The sequence below is a fragment of the Nerophis ophidion genome, linkage group LG11 (assembly GCF_033978795.1).
Source record: "Nerophis ophidion isolate RoL-2023_Sa linkage group LG11, RoL_Noph_v1.0, whole genome shotgun sequence".
Classification (NCBI taxonomy): Eukaryota; Metazoa; Chordata; class Actinopteri; order Syngnathiformes; family Syngnathidae; genus Nerophis; species Nerophis ophidion.
This window is the reverse complement of record NC_084621.1, coordinates 67,523,534-67,541,693: the sequence shown is the minus strand read 5'-3', so window position 1 is coordinate 67,541,693 and position 18,160 is coordinate 67,523,534. Positions and strand designations below refer to the sequence as shown.

The following is an 18,160-nucleotide window of genomic DNA, read 5'->3' as shown; positions in this document are numbered from 1 at the left end:
GTTCCGGTTTGGTAACCGCAGGATTAGGTCTCTGCTTTTTGCAGATGATGTGGTCCTGATGGCTTCATCTGACCGGGATCTTCAGCTCTCGCTGGATCGGTTCGCAGCCGAGTGTGAAGCGACCGGAATGAGAATCAGCACCTCCAAGTCCGAGTCCATGGTTCTCGCCCGGAAAAGGGTGGAGTGCCATCTCCGGGTTGGGGAGGAGCCCCTGCCCCAAGTGGAGGAGTTCAAGTACCTAGGAGTCTTGTTCACGAGTGGGGGAAGAGTGGATCGTGAGATCGACAGGCGGATCGGTGCGGCGTCTTCAGTAATGTGGACGTTGTACCGATCCGTTGTGGTGAAAAAGGAGCTGAGCCGGAAGGCAAAGCTCTCAATTTACCGGTCGATCTACGTTCCCATCCTCACCTATGGTCATGAGCTTTGGGTCATGACCGAAAGGATAAGATCAAGGGTACAAGCGGCCGAAATGAGTTTCCTCCGCCGTGTGGCGGGGCTCTCCCTTAGAGATAGGGTGAGAAGCTCTGCCATCCGGGAGGAACTCAAAGTAAAGCCGCTGCTCCTCCACATGGAGAGGAGCCAGATGAGGTGGTTCGGGCATCTGGTCAGGATGCCACCCGAACGCCTCCCTAGGGAGGTGTTTAGGGCACGTCCAACCGGTAGGAGGCCACGGGGAAGACCCAGGACACGTTGGGAAGACTATGTCTCCCGGCTGGCCTGGGAACGCCTCGGGACCCCCCGGGAAGAGCTAGACGAAGTGGCTGGGGAGAGGGAAGTCTGGGTTTCCCTGCTTAGGCTGTTGCCCCCGCGACCCGACCTCGGATAAGCGGAAGATGATGGATGGATGGATGGATGGATGTTCGACATATTCCCACTTGAAGCCGAACCACCGCCAGACGATGCTGTTTTTATTGGAAATTAAGTCTTCCTTCATTTGTTACCAGATCCGCACCTTATTTCTCTCGTATTCCAACCCGTAAGGCTACGTTAGCAGCTTACGTTGCCCAGTCTGCTACCTCTCTGCTGTGCGAGGGCGGACACGTATGTGACGTATGACGTGACGTATGTAAGAATGTGCGCCTGCTTGTCTGTGAGAATGAGAGACAGGAAAGAGTGGGAAGAGCCTGAAGTGTAATGCCCGCAGCTAAAAGCAACTGCGTGAGAAAGTATACTCGAATATTACGATATAGTCATTTTCTATATCGCCCAGCCCTAGTTGAATGCATGATGCGCACACTGAATGTCATTGTAAAAAAGTGTGTTTACACATTTGTTTGTTCTGTTTAATTTTATGCTTAAATCTACTATGTTTAAATTACTTAAGTTTGTGGTTATGTTACTTTGATTTTCGCTGTGGTGTCAGTTCGATTTGTTTATATTGTGATTGTATTATTTTAATAATGATAAATGAATGTGTTTTGGCAGTTGTTTATGTCGCCAACGCGGCGGTTTGAGTAAACACTCGGTTGCTTTTCCAAACACTTCTTTAATGGTGAACTATCAACATGAGAATGCTAAACAGGAAGTGCTTAAATTTTAATAGCTTTGTAAATACACTGAGACAAAGTCTATGTTCATTTTGTTCTTCACGGCGTTATTCAAGCTGCACAATTTTTTTCCTCAGAATTTTCAACTAACTCAGTCTTTTGCCAAGACGATTATTCGTAATTTGTACATTTTCTATTTTTGGCTAAAGAAAAAAACACCGGAAGTTGTCCTTATTTTTTTAGTTATGTCATGATTTTACCAGTCCGGCCAAGGTGGGAAAATAATTTCCTCCATGTAGCCCCTGAGCTAAAAGGAGTATGACACCTCCATTGGAGAATATAACATCATAAGTGACTGTAAAATGTGTTGTAGTACACGCTGTGGAAGGGGGGGGGGGCTCCTCTTCCACGCACACAAACTATAGTTGTAGTGCAATTGCCATGTAAAAAATAAATAAAAATAAAGTTTTTCACTCAGTACTTGAGTAGTTTTTCCACTAAATACCCATTTAATCTGAAGTAATGATTTGGATGACTACTTTTACTCGTCATACTACTCTTATATAAAGGGAATATAATTTTAGGCTAATCTATAGCGCAGGGGGCACCAACCTTTTTGAAACCAAGAGCTACTTCTTGAGTACTGATTAATGCGAAGGGCTACCAGTTTGATACACCCTTAAATAAATTGCCAGAAATAGCCGATTTGCTCAATTTACCTTTTAATAAATAAATCTATATATATAAAAAAATGTGTATTTCTGTCTGTCATTCCGTCGTACATTTTTTTTTTTCCTTTTACGGAAGGTTTTTTGTAGAGAATAAATGATGAAAAAAACACTGAATTGAACGGTTTAAAAGAGGAGAAAACACGAAAAAAATGAAAATTAAATTTTATCTTCAATTTCGACTCTTAAAAATTCAAAATTCAACCGAAAAAAAAATAGAGAAAAACTAGCTAATTCGAATATTTAAAAAAAAAAAAGGGGGATTTATGGAACATTATTAGTCATTTTTCCTGATTAAAATTAATTTTAGAATTTTGATGACATGTTTTATATATGTTAAAATCCAATCTGCACTTTGTTAGAATATATAACAAATTGGACCAAGCTATATTTCTAACAAGGACAAATCATTATTTCTTCTACATTTTCCAGAACAAAAATTTTTTAAGAAATTCAAAAGACTTTGAAATAAGATTTAAATTTGATTCTACAGATTTTTCTAGATTTGCCAAAATAATTTATTTTAATTTTAATCATAAATTTGAAGAATTAAATTAAAATGTACTTATTATTGTTTACAATAAAAAAAACAATTACTTGAACATTGATTTAAATTGTCAGGAAAGAAGAGGAAGGAATTGAAAAGGTAAAAAGGTATATGTGTTTGAAAATCCTTAAATCATTTTTAAAGTTGTATTTTTCTCTAAAATTGTCTTTCTGAAAGTTATAAGAAGCAAAGTAAAACAATGAATTTATTTAAACAAGTGAAGACCAAGTCTTTAAAATATTTTCTTGGATTTTCAAATTCTATTTGAGTTTTGTCTCTCTTAGAATTAAAAATGTCGAGCAAAGTGAGACCACTTGCTAGTAAATAAATAAAATTTAAAAAATAGTGGCAGCTCACTGGTAAGTGCTGCTATTTGAGCTATTTTTAGAACAGGCCAGCGGGCGACTCATCTGGTCCTTACGGGCACCGTGTTGGTGACCCCTGCTATAGCGTGTGATGCACTGATATCTAAATCCACCTTTTGGATGCAGTCGCCATTGTTAACAATTGCCAAACAAGAAGCAGTAATTACATTTCCTGGTAACTCATTACGATTAGTTTTTTTTTAAAAGTAATTTGTTAAATACTGCTAAAGTTGAGCATTTACATGTTTTAATGAAAAGCATGTTCATTCTGTACATTGATATGGATGTCGTATGGCTCTTTGTTTACAGTTGTGGACCTCTGAAAACCAGACTGTGGATACAGAAGAACCCAAAGAATGAGCTAAACCCCTTTGTGTCTTTTTTAGCGAGTTATCATCATCCCAACTCCTCTTCATCATGACAACTAATTGTGAGACCACCTTAACCATAATTGTTGTCCATCTCGCTGCAAAACGGCTCCTTCTTTTTTGTTTGTTGTTAAAACACGTCTCACTTCTGTTGACTATATTTTTGGAACGGATTGAGGGCATGGGCATGTCGGGTGTAGAGGACACATAGTCTAGGTTTATATTATCACGGTGGTGGGTTGGGGAGCACAATTTCAACTCGTAACTCTAAAAAGCTAGAAAGCAGTTTGCTACCACCATTTATAAAGCAACTTACCTCACAAAATTAAACATTGGCTGTTTAAAACAAGGTCAATGAAAGCATTGCTAATTATTAATGTGTGTATTTCTATGTATCGGTTACAAGATATAGAAATGTTGCAAAAGCATACATGTTTTGTGGGTTTGTTTTTTGTTTTTTTACCACAGTGGAAACAAAGCACCTCATACTCCTATTTTTTTCAAATTTGCATTTTAAGTTCTCCTTTTTGTCAATTATGTAAACTGGGAGAGTAGTCAGGTTTGCTAACACTAATGCAGTTTTAATTACATTAATACAGTTTTCAAGCACCAAAGTACAACTTATTTTTTTAATTCAGAGAGGAAAACATGAACTTCCATGTGGAATTGAACACAATTTAACATTTTAATGTTTCCTTACCCAGGCAATCTAGACAGTAGACTGGAAGGCCGCTTTTTTTTAATGTCTGCCAAAATCAACTGTATTCAAAGGAACATTAGGCTATTTCCTAAAAGATCATATTTTTGGATTGTAAATGTGGAATCACACTGAAATGCAGAAGTCAAAAAGTTGTCTTCCCCTTGTAATTTGCTGTAAAACTCTTTGAAATATATTTTAGAAACTTTTCCACCCACCCAGCGGAAATCATCAAAATATTGTCAATTTGCTGAAAAATTTTATATTTTTATAACCAATATTGAAAAGAGTAATCTGGTCCTTGATTTTGTCCTAAATATTTTATGTTATAAAAGGGTAAGTTTTATATTCAAGGTGATCATATATTAGGATATTGGCCATCTTTTTCACTTTCACATCCTCTCATAGAAGAGCTAAGTGGACGAAAAAACTTAAAGGACACAGTTTGCATGTGTTACCTTTGGTTCTTGACTTAAAGGTGATGCTGTATTCTTATTTAACCATCAATAATGCATAGGTGACATTTATAAAACCAAAATAAATCATCCTCAAGTGGCTTCTGATTTATTTAAAAGGAGACGGTGCCATTCATAGCTGCATTGGAAAATATTGTTCTAAAATCATATTGCTCATCTTTGTGCTTTCTAAGTTATCTTAATTCTGAACAAAAAATATAAAGTACATTAACGATTCTGTAAACCTGAGGAACAAAACGGTCTTGACAAAACACAATAACAACTAGAAAATGCAGTTTCTGTTGAAACTATGCTGGTGATTTCATCCTGAGCTAAAATGCTATAGACGTAAATTCATTGACCAGAAACACAATATGGAAAAAGTTTCATGGTACATTTTAAAATATTGGAAAATGAGGACTTAATGTGAAAGTAACAATCCAACATACTAAGGTTGCAATGGTAGGAATCTGAATTTTGTTTTTAATTCTGTCCCTCTGTGTTACAATAAATGTACCATCCAAATTTTGGCCTGTTTTTTTTTTTTTACGGTAGTAAACTTACCAGAGATGTCCGATAATATCAGACTGCCGATATTATCAGCTGATAATATCAGACTGCCGATATTATCAGCTGATAAATGCTTTATCAATCAATCAATCAATGTTTATTTATACATCCCTAAATCACAAGTGTCTCAAAGGGCTGCACAAACCACCCTCCTCGGTACAGAGCCTACATTAGGACAAGGAAAAACTCACACCCAGTGGGACGTCGGTGACAGTGACAATGACGACTATGAGAAACCTTGGAGACGACCCATGAAAACCTACTTTGTATGACCACATTCATTTTGTCTTAAAGTCCAGTTTAGAGAAGTATTTCATCTTGGATACAGTATATTATCCTCCATATTGGCAGAAACATTCATTTAATGAAATTTCATTCCAAGAAACTAAACAATATTTTTGCATCCGACAAAAAACGCTGGCTTACTCTAATAAAAATGCCATGTTTGTTATAAATACAGTTAAAAAAGAAAAATAAAAAAATGCTGGCTTCCGCTGGAGAGACCTGTGTCTGCTAGCTTGAGTGCCCCCCACTTCTCCCAGTGTGGCGAGTCAAAGTACTGCTGAGGCATTCAATTGCAAGTTGACAATATATCGTTCCCTACCTTGAGGCAGAGGTACTTGCTGCCTCAAGACCTGCCTTTTCTACGTGGCAACAAGCATGCGCCCCCTCGCACGCACGCCCAATACACACTGTGTGTAGCTGTGGAGGCACTGCCTGTGTCTGCCTCACTCATTTCGAGGGGATTGGGTTGGGGGCGGGGTTAAGAGGGGAGGATTATATTTACAGCTGTTGTGTGCGCAGTTGTGCACTGCACTCTGTAAAAGCCGTATATATATATACAGTTGTGATCAAAATTATTCAACCCCCACACAATTTTGGTGTTTTAGCAAGTTGGACATTTATTCCGTATTTTGTTTATAGTCATATCAAATAAAGATGTGCCAAATAGACAAATGCAACTTAAATTTAAGGTTTTACTACTTACGTATAAAATACTACACGGTCTAGCTCCATCCTATCTTGCCGATTGTATTGTACCATATGTCCCGGCAAGAAATCTGCGTTCAAAGGACTCCGGCTTACTAGTGATTCCCAAAGCCCAAAAAAAGTCTGCGGGCTATAGAGTGTTTTCCGTTCGGGCTCCAGTACTCTGGAATGCCCTCCCGGTAACAGTTCGAGATGCTACCTCAGTAGAAGCATTTAAGTCTCACCTTAAAACTCATTTGTATACTCTAGCCTTTAAATATACTCCCTTTTTAGACCAGTTGATCTGCTGTTTCTTTTCTTTTTCTTCTATGTCCCACTCTCCCCTGTGGAGGGGGTCCGGTCCGATCCGGTGGCCATGTACTGCTCGCCTGTGTATCGGCTGGGGACATCTCTGCGCTGCTGATCCGCCTCCGCTTGGGATGGTTTCCTGCTGGCTCCGCTGTGGACGGGACTCTCGCTGCTGTGTTGGATCCATTGTGGATTGAACTTTCACAGTATCATGTTAGACCCGCTCGACATCCATTGCTTTCCTCCTCTCTAAGGTTCTCATAGTCATCATTGTCACCGATGTCCCACTGGGTGTGAGTTTTCCTTGCCCTTATGTGGGCCTACCGAGGATGTGGTGGTGGTTTGTGCAGCCCTTTGAGACACTAGTGATTTAGGGCTATATAAGTAAACATTGATTGATTGATTGATTGAAATTGTAACACTGTATTTTACTGACATTTTTCTTAATATCTCATTGACAAAATGATTCAACCCCCTAGTTCCATGCATCTTTAGTACTTAGTAGAACACCCTTTGGCAGTAATGACATCCTTCAAAGGTGATACATAACCGGACACAAGCTCCTTGCAACCATCTACAGGTATTTTAGCCCATTCCTCTTGGGCAAAGGCCTCCAGTTCATTCATATTCTTGGGCTTGCGTGCTGCAACTGCCTTCTTCAAGTCCCACCACAGCTTTTCTAGAGGATTTAGGTCTGGCCACTCCAGAGTCTTCCAGCCCTTCTTCTGCAACCACTCTGATGTTGATTTGGAGGTATGCTTGGGATCCTTGTCCTGTTGGAAGGTCCAACGTCTCCCAAGCCTCAGCTTCATCACTGACTTCATGACATTTGCAGCTAATATATCCTGCTAGGAAATAGAATTCATAATGCCTTGAACGCGCTGGAGATTCCCGGTACCTGAGGCAGAGAAACAGCCCCAGAGCATGATTGACCCCCCCACCATGCTTAACAGTAGGCAAGGTGTTCTCCCCTCTTTGTAAGCTTCATTTTTTCTCCTCCAGACATAACCTTGATTCATAGGCCCAAAGAGTTCCAGTTTTGTCTCATCACTCCATAGAACAGTTTCCCAAAACCTTTGGGGTTTGTCCAGATGATTTTTGGCATACTGGAGTCTATTTTTCTTGTGCCTGGTAGTCAGAAGTGGGGGTGTGCCTGGGAGTTCTGGCATGGAGGCCTTATTTTCTGGGACGAAACCTGCGTTCCCCCCTCTGCAATGTCCTGTTGTAGTTCCTCAGCTGTAACCCGGGGGTTTTTCACCACTGTACGCTTTCTACCACGCCCAGGTAGTGTTTCCACTGTGCCTTTAGCTTTAAACTTGCGAATTATGTTCCCAACTGTGTCTCTTGGAATGTGTAATGTCTTTGCTATTTTCTTATATCCATATCCTTTCTTATGAAGAGAAATTACCTCCTCTCTTGACTTCTTTGACCACTCCCTGGACTTCACCATGTTGCAAATACACCATTGACCATCTACAAGAAGCTGAGAGTCACAGTCTTTTTCAATCTGTTTAATTGTTGCTCGTTATGGTTCTAATCACATCTACAGGTGTTTTCAACACCTGATTGAAAAGACCTTATTCAAATTATGTTCTTAGGGGTTATGATCTTCAAGGAATTGAATAATTTTGTCAATGAGATATTAAGAGAAATGATGCTGTTTGGTATGTTACAAAATATAATGTAATTCAAGTTGCATTTGTCTATTTAATGCATCTTTATTTGATATGACTATAAACAAAATACGGAATAAATTTCCAATTTGCTAAAACACCAAATTTGTGTGGGGGTTGAATAATTTTGATCACAACTGTATATATATGTTTATGTATATATATATATATATATGTATATGTATATGTGTGTATATGGAGTGTCTCTATGGGGCTGGGCTGACCAGCATCCCATCAAGGTAAGAGGTGTGCCCAGGTCCATCCCAGCAGAGGTGTGGTCCCCGGCAAAGTGTTTGAGGGGGGGTACCTCCCTGCATTCCTCCTCAGTCAGCTGGAGATGATGACTGCTGTGTCTATTCACCAATGGAGGACACCTGTGTTCTGAACAGCCTGGGCCATAAATGCAGCAGCTTGAACCTGAGATCACCCTTTTTTTGGGGGGGGGGGGCTCACTCTACCTCTCCACAGAACGCTGTTTGGCGGTAAGACACACTCTCAACTTCCTCTCAAACATAATGCTCGATGTACAGTTTATACTAATTGATGATTTTGTCGGTTTTCAGGGAACCGATGAAGGTCACTGCTAATGTGATTAAAATAAACCCATTTTCTTGAGAACGGAAGCCTTCTCAGCATCTTGGTGTCGGGTCAGTTTCCTGTGTGTCTGTGCTCTTGTATTTCTACCCTTCTGGAGACATCCATCCATTTTCTACCGCTTATTCCCGTCAACAAGGAAAAGTACCTTCCATATGAGGACCAGTGAACAAGTTGGGACATAAATCATGGTCCCAATATGGAAAACCAGCGCATCTAATAGATTATGGCACCTGGTGGTGAACTCTATCAAAATTTGGGTGGTTCCAAATTTTTTAAATTGAATGTTTTAAAAGTGGGCAGCACGGTGGATAAAAGGGTTAGTTCATGTGCCTCACAATACAAAGGTCCTGAGTAGTATTGAGTTCAATCCCGTGCTCTGGATCTTTGTGTTGAGTTTGCATGTTCCCTCCAGGTACTCCGGCTTCCTCCCAACGCCAAAAAAATGCACCTGGGGATAGGTTGGTAGGCAAGACTAAATTGGCCGGAGTGAATGAAAGTGTGAAGTTTGTCTGTCTGTGTTGGCCCTGTGATGAGGTGGCAACTTGTCCAGGGTGGACCGTCGCCTTCTGCCCGTATCGGCTCCAGCACCCCCCCGCTACCCCCAAAAAAGGGATAAGCAGTAGAAAATGGATGGATGAGTTTTAAGTGCTCCCCCTCTGGTCAACATATGAAATAACAAGTGTGTGTAAAGATGTGTTTAAGAAATTGAAATGTGCAACCTTTTGGCCATAATTAATTACTAAAATATGTAAATGGAGACATACTGTAATAACTGGAAGTAAACAATGAATATTAAAAACTAATTACAAACAAAAAAAATAATTCACGAAAAGCAGTCTTTCTCACAATGTGCCAACTTTTTTCTTTTAAAATTGGGAACAATTTCTCGTATTCTTTCTGTTTCTGTAATATTGCAATATTTTCTTGTAAAATTATTACTTCATGTAAAATTATTACTTTTAAAAGCAAAATGGAGACATTTGTCATACAAAATTCTGACTTATCACAATATTGCCAATTTGCTTGGTTCTTGTAAAATAGTGACATTTTTGGAATAAAATGACTTGTCAAAATTTTGCCAAGCAAAATTCCGATTATCACATTGCCAAAAGTTTAAAGTTTTCTTATAAAATTGGGACTTGTCGAGTAAAATTACGACTCTTTTCATGAAATTGCCAAACTGTTGAGCTTTTCTTGTAAAAATTTTGACCAAAATCCCGACTTTTATCATAATATTACACACATTTTCATTTTTTCTTGTAGAATTTTGACTTGCGTTGAGTAAAATTACGGACAGCACGTTAGCGGAGGGGTTAGTGCGCCTGCCTCACAATACAAAGGTCCTGAGTAGTCCTGGGTTCGATCCGGGGCTGGGAATCTTTCTTTGTGGAGTTCGCATGTTCTCCCCGTGACTGCGTGGGTTCCCTCCGGGTACTCCGGCTTCCTCCCACTTCCAAAGACATGCACCTGGGGATAGGTTGATTGGCAACACCAAATTGGCCTTAGTGTTTGAATGTGAGTGAATGTTGTCTATCTGTGTTGGCCCTGCGATGAGGTGGCGACTTGTCCAAGTTGTACCCTGCCTTCCGCCCGGCTGTAGCTGAAAGAGGCACCAACACCCCTCTCGACCGCAAAAAAAGGGACAAGCAGTAGAAAATGGATGGATGGGTTTTAAAAGTGCTCCCCCTCTGGTCAACATATGAAATAACAAGTGTGTGTAAAAATGTGAAGTGCGCTCTTTCTGATCATATGTAATAAGTGTGTGTAAGAAATTGAAATGTGCATCCTTTTGGCCAAAATTAATTACAAAAATAAAATAAATATGTAAATGCTGACATGCTGTAATAACTGGAAGTAAACAATGAAGATTAAAAACTTATTACAAACAAAAACAAAATTCACGAAAAGCAGTGTTTTTCTCACAATGTGCCAACTTTTTTCTTTTAAAATTGGGAACAGTTTCTCGTATTCTTTGTTTCTGTAATATTGCAATATTTTCTTGTAAAATTATTACTTTTTATGTATAATTATTACTTTTTAATGCAAAATGGAGACATTTGTCATACAAAATTCTGACTTATCACAATATGGCCAATTTGCATAGTGCTTGTAAAATAATGACATTTTTGGAGTAAAATGACTTGTCAAAATTTTGCCTAGCAAAATTCCGATTATTATATTGCCAAAAGTTTAAAGTTTTCTTATAAAATTGTGACTTGTCCAGTAAAATTACGACTCTTTTCATGAAATTGCCAAATTGTTAAGCTTTTCTTGTAAAATTGTTGAGTAAAATTCCGACTTTTATCATAATATTGCACAAGTTTTCTGTTTTTCTTGTAGAATTTTGACTTGCGTTGAATAAAATTACAACTTTTATTATAATAAAGTTTTCCTTTTAAAAATTGTGACCTTTTTCTTGTGAAATTCCAACTCATATTTCACAACAAGCTTTTTTTTGTATATATATATATTTGCATAGTATGTATGTATTATTAATATTGTAAATATACAAATCTTGATATATTTAGAAAGGGTGGTCCTAAGGAGGCAGGCATTATTCGGTGGTCTCAAGAAGGAAAGTAATACAAGAATGTGTGTGTGTGTGATTGATTGATTGATTGAAACTTTTATTAGTAGATTGCACATTACAGTACACATTCCGTACAATTGACCACTAAATGCTGTAAGAATAAGTTGTTCCACTTGTTTAAGTCGGGGTCCAACGTTAATCAATTCATTGCAAAATGTGCGTGCGTGCATGCATATGTGAGTGAGTGATTGATTAAAACTTTTATTAGTGGATTTTACAGTTCAGTACATATTCCGTACAGTTGACAACTAAATGGTAACACCCCAATAAGTTTTTCAACTTCAACATATTCATTTGAAAATAAAGTATGTAATCAAATACATGCGTCGGCTCTTCTTAAAAAAAGGTTAGGCGGGGTGTATGTGTGAAGTCTCTTTACAATGAGATAAAAGACTGTAAAAACATATTCCAATTAAAACAAATATATGAAGACAGAACAATAAGATCATATGGACAGCCATAAGTGTTTACATTTTGCTTTTTATTTATTATTTTACTTATTTTTGTGTCTGGTTTTGTATTTGTTCTGCATCATTCCGTGAGGTGTATTATTATTATTTTATTTTTTGTTGTCCATCCATCCATCATCTTCCGCTTATCTGCGTTCGGGTCGCGGGGGCAACAGCCTAAGCAGGGAAACCCAGACTTCCCTCTCCCCAGCCACTTCGTCTAGCTCTTCCCGGGGGATCCCGAGGCGTTCCCAGGCCAGCCGGGAGACATAGTCTTCCCAACGTGTCCTGGGTCTTCCCCGTGGCCTCCTACCGGTTGGACGTGCCCTAAACACCTCCCTAGGGAGGCGTTCGGGTGGCATCCTGACCAGATGCCCGAACCACCTCATCTGGCTCCTCTCGATGGTGAGGAGCAGCGGCTTTACTTTGAGTTCCTCCCGGATGGCAGAGCTTCTCACCCTATCTCTAAGGGAGAGACCCAAACTCATTTGGGCCGCTTGTACCCGTGATCTTATCCTTTCGGTCATGACCCAAAGCTCATGACCATAGGTGAGGATGGGAACGTAGATCGACCGGTAAATTGAGAGCTTTGCCTTCCGGCTCAGCTCCTTCTTCACCACAACGGATCGGTACAACGTCCGCATTACCGAAGACGCCGCCTGTCGATCTCACGATCCACTCTTCCCCCACTTGTGAACAATACTACTAGGTACTTGAACTCCTCCACTTGGGGCAGGGGCTTTATTTTTGTTGTTCGTTTTGTAATTCATGAAGTTTTGCACTTGTGGTTTTCTTGTGTGTGTTGTGTTTGTTTTCACTACATTTGGATGTATTTGTTGGTTTGTATGGGAGGGTAGGGGGGGGGCACATATGCGGTCCTCTCCAAGGTTTCACATAGTCATCATTGTCATTGTCACCGACGTCCCACTGGGGTAAATCTTCCTTGCCCTTATGTGGGCCCTACTAAGGATGTCATTGTGGTTTTGTGCAGCCCTTTGAGACACTAGTGATTTAGGGCTATATAAATAAACATTGATTGATTGATTAAATAAGCTTAATCCATCCTATTTGGGTCCCATATCAAACTTAAGAAAGTCAGTGACTTGACTATAAAAGTGGGTGACATTGTTATCACCAGGAAAGATGAGATCACCTACCTAGGTTCCATTCTAGAGGCTAATCTTTCCTGTGAGAAAATGGCAACCAAGGTAATCAAAAAGGTCAACCAAAGAACGAGATTCCTCTACAGAATCTCCTCTCTGGTCAACAAAAGCAACTGGAGGATTCTAGCGGGAACTCTCATTCAACCCTTTTTTGATTACGCTAGCACCTCCTGGTACCCCAGCAGCTCCAAAACCCTCAAATCTAGACTCCAAACATCCCAGAACAAGCTAGTCCGGTTACTTTTAGACCTCCAACCCAGATCACACCTCAATCCAACCCACTTCTCCAAAATGGGCTGGCTCAGGGTGGAGGACAGAGTCAAACCACTTGCACTGAGCCTAGTTTATAAAATCTGCTACACCTCCTTGATACCGAAGTACATGTCAAACTACTTCAATAACCACAACACCAAGGGGAGCTCCACAAACCACGTTAAACCCAGATTTCGATCTAACAAAGGTCTTAACTCATTCTCTTTCTATGCCACATCAATGTGGAATGCACTCCCAACAGGTATAAAAGTAAGTGCATCTCTATATTCCTTCAAAAGCGCTCTAAAACAACACCTCCAGGCAACTTCAACACTTTACTAATACCCTCCTCCATTCACATCCCATCTCCCCGGATTATAAACAACTCAAATGTACTTCTAATGTATATACTTGTTCTTATGCTATCTGAACTCACTATGTTCTCTGCTGGCTGTACATATCCTACTAAGTAAGACCTACACTGTTTCAATGTCCATTTCTCTGTTGATGCAATTGTTGATGACTGAAGTTCTGATATCAACCAAAGCTCCTCATCCCACCCCCCGGATTGTAAATAATGTAAATAATTCAATGTACATACTATGATGATTAACTTGTGTGATGACTGTATTATGCTGATAGTATATATTCGTACTATGGCTGTGAATCTTTGGGTGTCCCATGATTAGATTCAATATCGATTCTTGGGGTCACAATTCAATAATATATCGATTTTTTTCGATTCGATTCTCAATTTAAAAACGAACATTTTTCCCATTCTTTATTCACTTAATACATAGATTTCAGCAGGATCTGCTGACATGCTAGCAGAGTAGTAGATTTAAAAAAAAAAAAAAAAGCTTTTATAATTGTAAAGGACAATGTTTTATCAACTGATTGCAATAATGTAAATTTGTTTTAACTATTAAACGAACCAAAAATCTGACTTATTTTATCTTTGTGAAAACATTGGACACAGTGTGTTGTCCAGCTTATGAGATGCCATGCAAGTGTAAGCCACTGTGACACTATTGTTCTTTTTTAAAAATGTTTTATAAATGTCTAATGATAATGTCAGTGAGGGATTTTTAATCACTGCTATGCTGAAATTAAAACTAATATTGATACTGTTGTTGATAATATTAATGTTTCACTATTTTTGGTTTGTTCTGTGTGGTGTTTGTGTCTCCTCTCAGTTGCTCTGTTTATTGCAGTTCTGAGTGTTGCTGGGTCAGGTTTGGTTTTGGAATTGGATTGCATTGTTATGGTAGTGGGGCGGCGTGGTGCAGTGGGAGAGTGGCTGCGCGCAACCCGAGGGTCCCTGGTTCAATCCCCACTAAGTACTAACCTCGTCATTTTTGTTGTGTCCTGAGCAAGACACTTCACCCTTGCTCCTGATGGTTGCTGGTTAGCGCCTTGCATGGCAGCTCCCTCCATCAGTGTGTGAATGTGTGTGTGAATGTGGAAGTAGTGTCAAAGCGCTTTGAGTACCTTTAAAGGTAGAAAAGCGCTATACAAGTACAACCCATTTATCACTTATTTATTTATTGCTGTGTAGTGGTTTGTTGGATTTATAACAAAGAAAAATGTATTTAAAAATCGATTTTTTTTAAAATGAGAATCGATTCTGAATCGCACAACGTATTCGAATCGACTTTTTCACACATCCCTAATTTGTACCATGAATTGATTAACGTGGACCCCGACTTAAACAAGTTGAAAAATTTATTGGGGTGTTACCATTTAGTGGTCAATTGTACGGAATATGTACTGAACTGTGCAATCTACTAATAAAAGTATCAATCAATCAATCAAAAGCTTCTCTTCTTCCTGCTCCTTTTCGGACATGATGTGAAATTATATGAAATTTTCCGATATATTACATTGTAAGTATGTTCATGTTCGAAATAAACTAAGAAAGAAAGAGAAAGGCATGCGTCGGTTCTTCCCTTTAAAGGCCTACTGAAATGAGATGTTTTCATTTAAACGGGGATAGCAGGTCCCATAAATTATTTTTTTAATTTTTTCAAAAAGATTCGAATTGGCTAGTTTTTCTTTTCATTTTTTTCGGTTGAATTTTGAATTTTAAAGAGTCGAAATTGAAGATAAACTATGTTTCAAAATTTAAGTGTCATTTTTTTTTCGTGTTTTCTCCTCTTTTAATCCGCTCAATTAAGTGTTTTTTTTCATCATTTATTCTCTATAAAAAAACCTTCCGTAAAAGGAAAAAAAATGTACGACGGAATGATAGAAAGAAATACCCTTTTTTTAAATATATATAGATTTATTTATTAAAGGTAACTTGAGCAAATTGGCTATTTCTGGCAATTTATTTAAGTGTGTATTTTGTTGTAAAAAATAATAAATACATTTCATATTAATTCTTCATTTTAGCTTCTGTTTTTTGATGAATAATATTTGTGAAATATTTCTTCAAACTTATTATGATTAAAATTCAAAATAATTATTCTGGCAAATCTAGAAAATCTGTAGAATCAAATTTAAATCTTATTCCAAGGTCTTTTGAATTTTGTTTTAAAATGTTTGCTCCGGAAAATCTAGAAGAAATAATGATTTGTCTTTGTTAGAAATATAGCTTGGTCCAATTTGTTATATATTCTAACAAAGTGCAGATTGAATTTTAACCTATTTAAAACATGTCATCAAATTCTAAAATGTATCTTAATCAGGAAAAATTACTAATGATGTTCCATAAATTATTTTTTGATTTTTTCAAAAAGATTCGAATTGGCTAGTTTTTCTCTTCATTTTTTTCGGTTGAATTTTGAATTTTAAAGAGTCGAAATTGAAGATAAACTATGTTTCAAAATTTAAGTGTCATTTTTTTTTCGTGTTTTCTCCTCTTTTAATCCGCTCAATTAAGTGGTTTTTTTCATCATTTATTCTCTATAAAAAAACCTTCCGTAAAAGGAAAAAAAATGTACAACGGAATGATAGAAAGAAATACCCTTTTTTTAAATATATATAGATTTATTTATTAAAGGTAACTTGAGCAAATTGGCTATTTCTGGCAATTTATTTAAGTGTGTATTTTGTTGTAAAAAATAATACATTTCATATTAATTCTTCATTTTAGCTTCTGTTTTTTGATGAATAATATTTGTGAAATATTTCTTCAAACTTATTATGATTAAAATTCAAAATAATTATTCTGGCAAATCTAGAAAATCTGTAGAATCAAATTTAAATCTTATTCCAAGGTCTTTTGAATTTTGTTTTAAAATTTTTGTTTTGGAAAATCTAGAAGAAATAATGATTTTTCTGTTAGAAATATAGCTTGGTCCAATTTGTTATATATTCTAACAAAGTGCAAATTGGATTTTAACCTATTTAAAACATGTCATCAAAATTCTAAAATGTATCTTAATCAGGAAAAATTACTAATGATGTTCCATAAATTATTTTTTTGATTTTTTCAAAAAGATTCGAATTTGCTAGTTTTTCTCTTCATTTTTTTCGGTTGAATTTTGAATTTTAAAGAGTCGAAATTGAAGATAAACTATGTTTCAAAATTTAAGTGTCATTTTTTTTTTCGTGTTTTCTCCTCTTTTAATCCGCTCAATTGTTTTTTTTCATCATTTATTCTCTATAAAAAAACCTTCCGTAAAAGGAAAAAAAACCCTTTTTTTAAATATATATAGATTTATTTATTAAAGGTAACTTGAGCAAATTGGCTATTTCTGGCAATTTATTTAAGTGTGTATTTTGTTGTAAAAAATAATAAATACATTTCATATTAATTCTTCATCTTAGCTTCTGTTTTTTGATGAATAATATTTGTGAAATATTTCTTCAAACTTATTATGATTAATATTCAAAATAATTATTCTGGCAAATCTAGAAAATCTGTAGATCAAATTTAAATCTTATTCCAAGGTCTTTTGAATTTTGTTTTAAAATTTTTGTTTTGGAAAATCTAGAAGAAATAATGATTTTTCTGTTAGAAATATAGCTTGGTCCAATTTGTTATATATTCTAACAAAGTGCAAATTGGATTTTAACCTATTTAAAACATGTCATCAAAATTCTAAAATGTATCTTAATCAGGAAAAATTACTAATGATGTTCCATAAATTATTTTTTTGATTTTTTCAAAAAGATTCGAATTGGCTAGTTTTTGTCTTCATTTTTTTCGGTTGAATTTTGAATTTTAAAGAGTCGAAATTGAAGATAAACTATGTTTCAAAATTTAAGTGTCATTTTTTTTTTCGTGTTTTCTCCTTTTAATCCGCTCAATTAAGTGTTTTTTTTCATCATTTATTCTCTATAAAAAAAACCTTCCGTAAAAGGAAAAAAAATGTACAACGGAATGATAGAAAGAAATACCCTTTTTTTAAATATATATAGATTTATTTATTAAAGGTAACTTGAGCAAATTGGCTATTTCTGGCAATTTATTTAAGTGTGTATTTTGTTGTAAAAAATAATAAATACATTTCATATTAATTCTTCATTTTAGCTTCTGTTTTTTGATGAATAATATTTGTGAAATATTTCTTCAAACTTATGATTAAAATTCAAAATAATTATTCTGGCAAATCTAGAAAATCTGTAGAATCAAATTTAAATCTTATTCCAAGGTCTTTTGAATTTTGTTTTAAAATTTTGGTTCTGGAAAATCTAAAAGAAATAATGATTTTTCTGTTAGAAATATAGCTTGGTCCAATTTGTTATATATTCTAACAAAGTGCAAATTTAATTTTAACCTATTTAAAACATGTCATCAAAATTCTAAAATTTATCTTAATCAGGAAAAATTACTAATGATGTCCCATAAATTATTTTTTTAATTTTTTCAAAAAGATTCGAATTAGCTAGTTTTTCTCTTCCTTTTTTTCGGTTGAATTTTGAATTTTAAAGAGTCGAAATTGAAGATTAACTATGTTTCAAAATTTAAGTGCCATTTTTTTCCGTGTTTTC

At 36.6% G+C, this 18,160-nt stretch overlaps 1 protein-coding gene across 2 annotated transcripts in view; it reads left to right on the top strand.

Annotated features, from left to right (window-relative positions):
• Positions 1-5,172, top strand: part of LOC133562383 (14-3-3 protein zeta-like) — a 72,262-nt gene extending 67,090 nt beyond the window's left edge. For both annotated transcript variants that reach the window (XM_061916554.1, XM_061916555.1), the window contains exon 6: positions 3,437-5,172. In XM_061916554.1, the coding sequence (XP_061772538.1) occupies positions 3,437-3,487 (51 nt within the window). In that variant the 3' untranslated portion in view covers positions 3,488-5,172. The remainder of the gene's footprint in view (positions 1-3,436) is intronic.
• Positions 5,173-18,160: the final 12,988 nt, after the last annotated feature.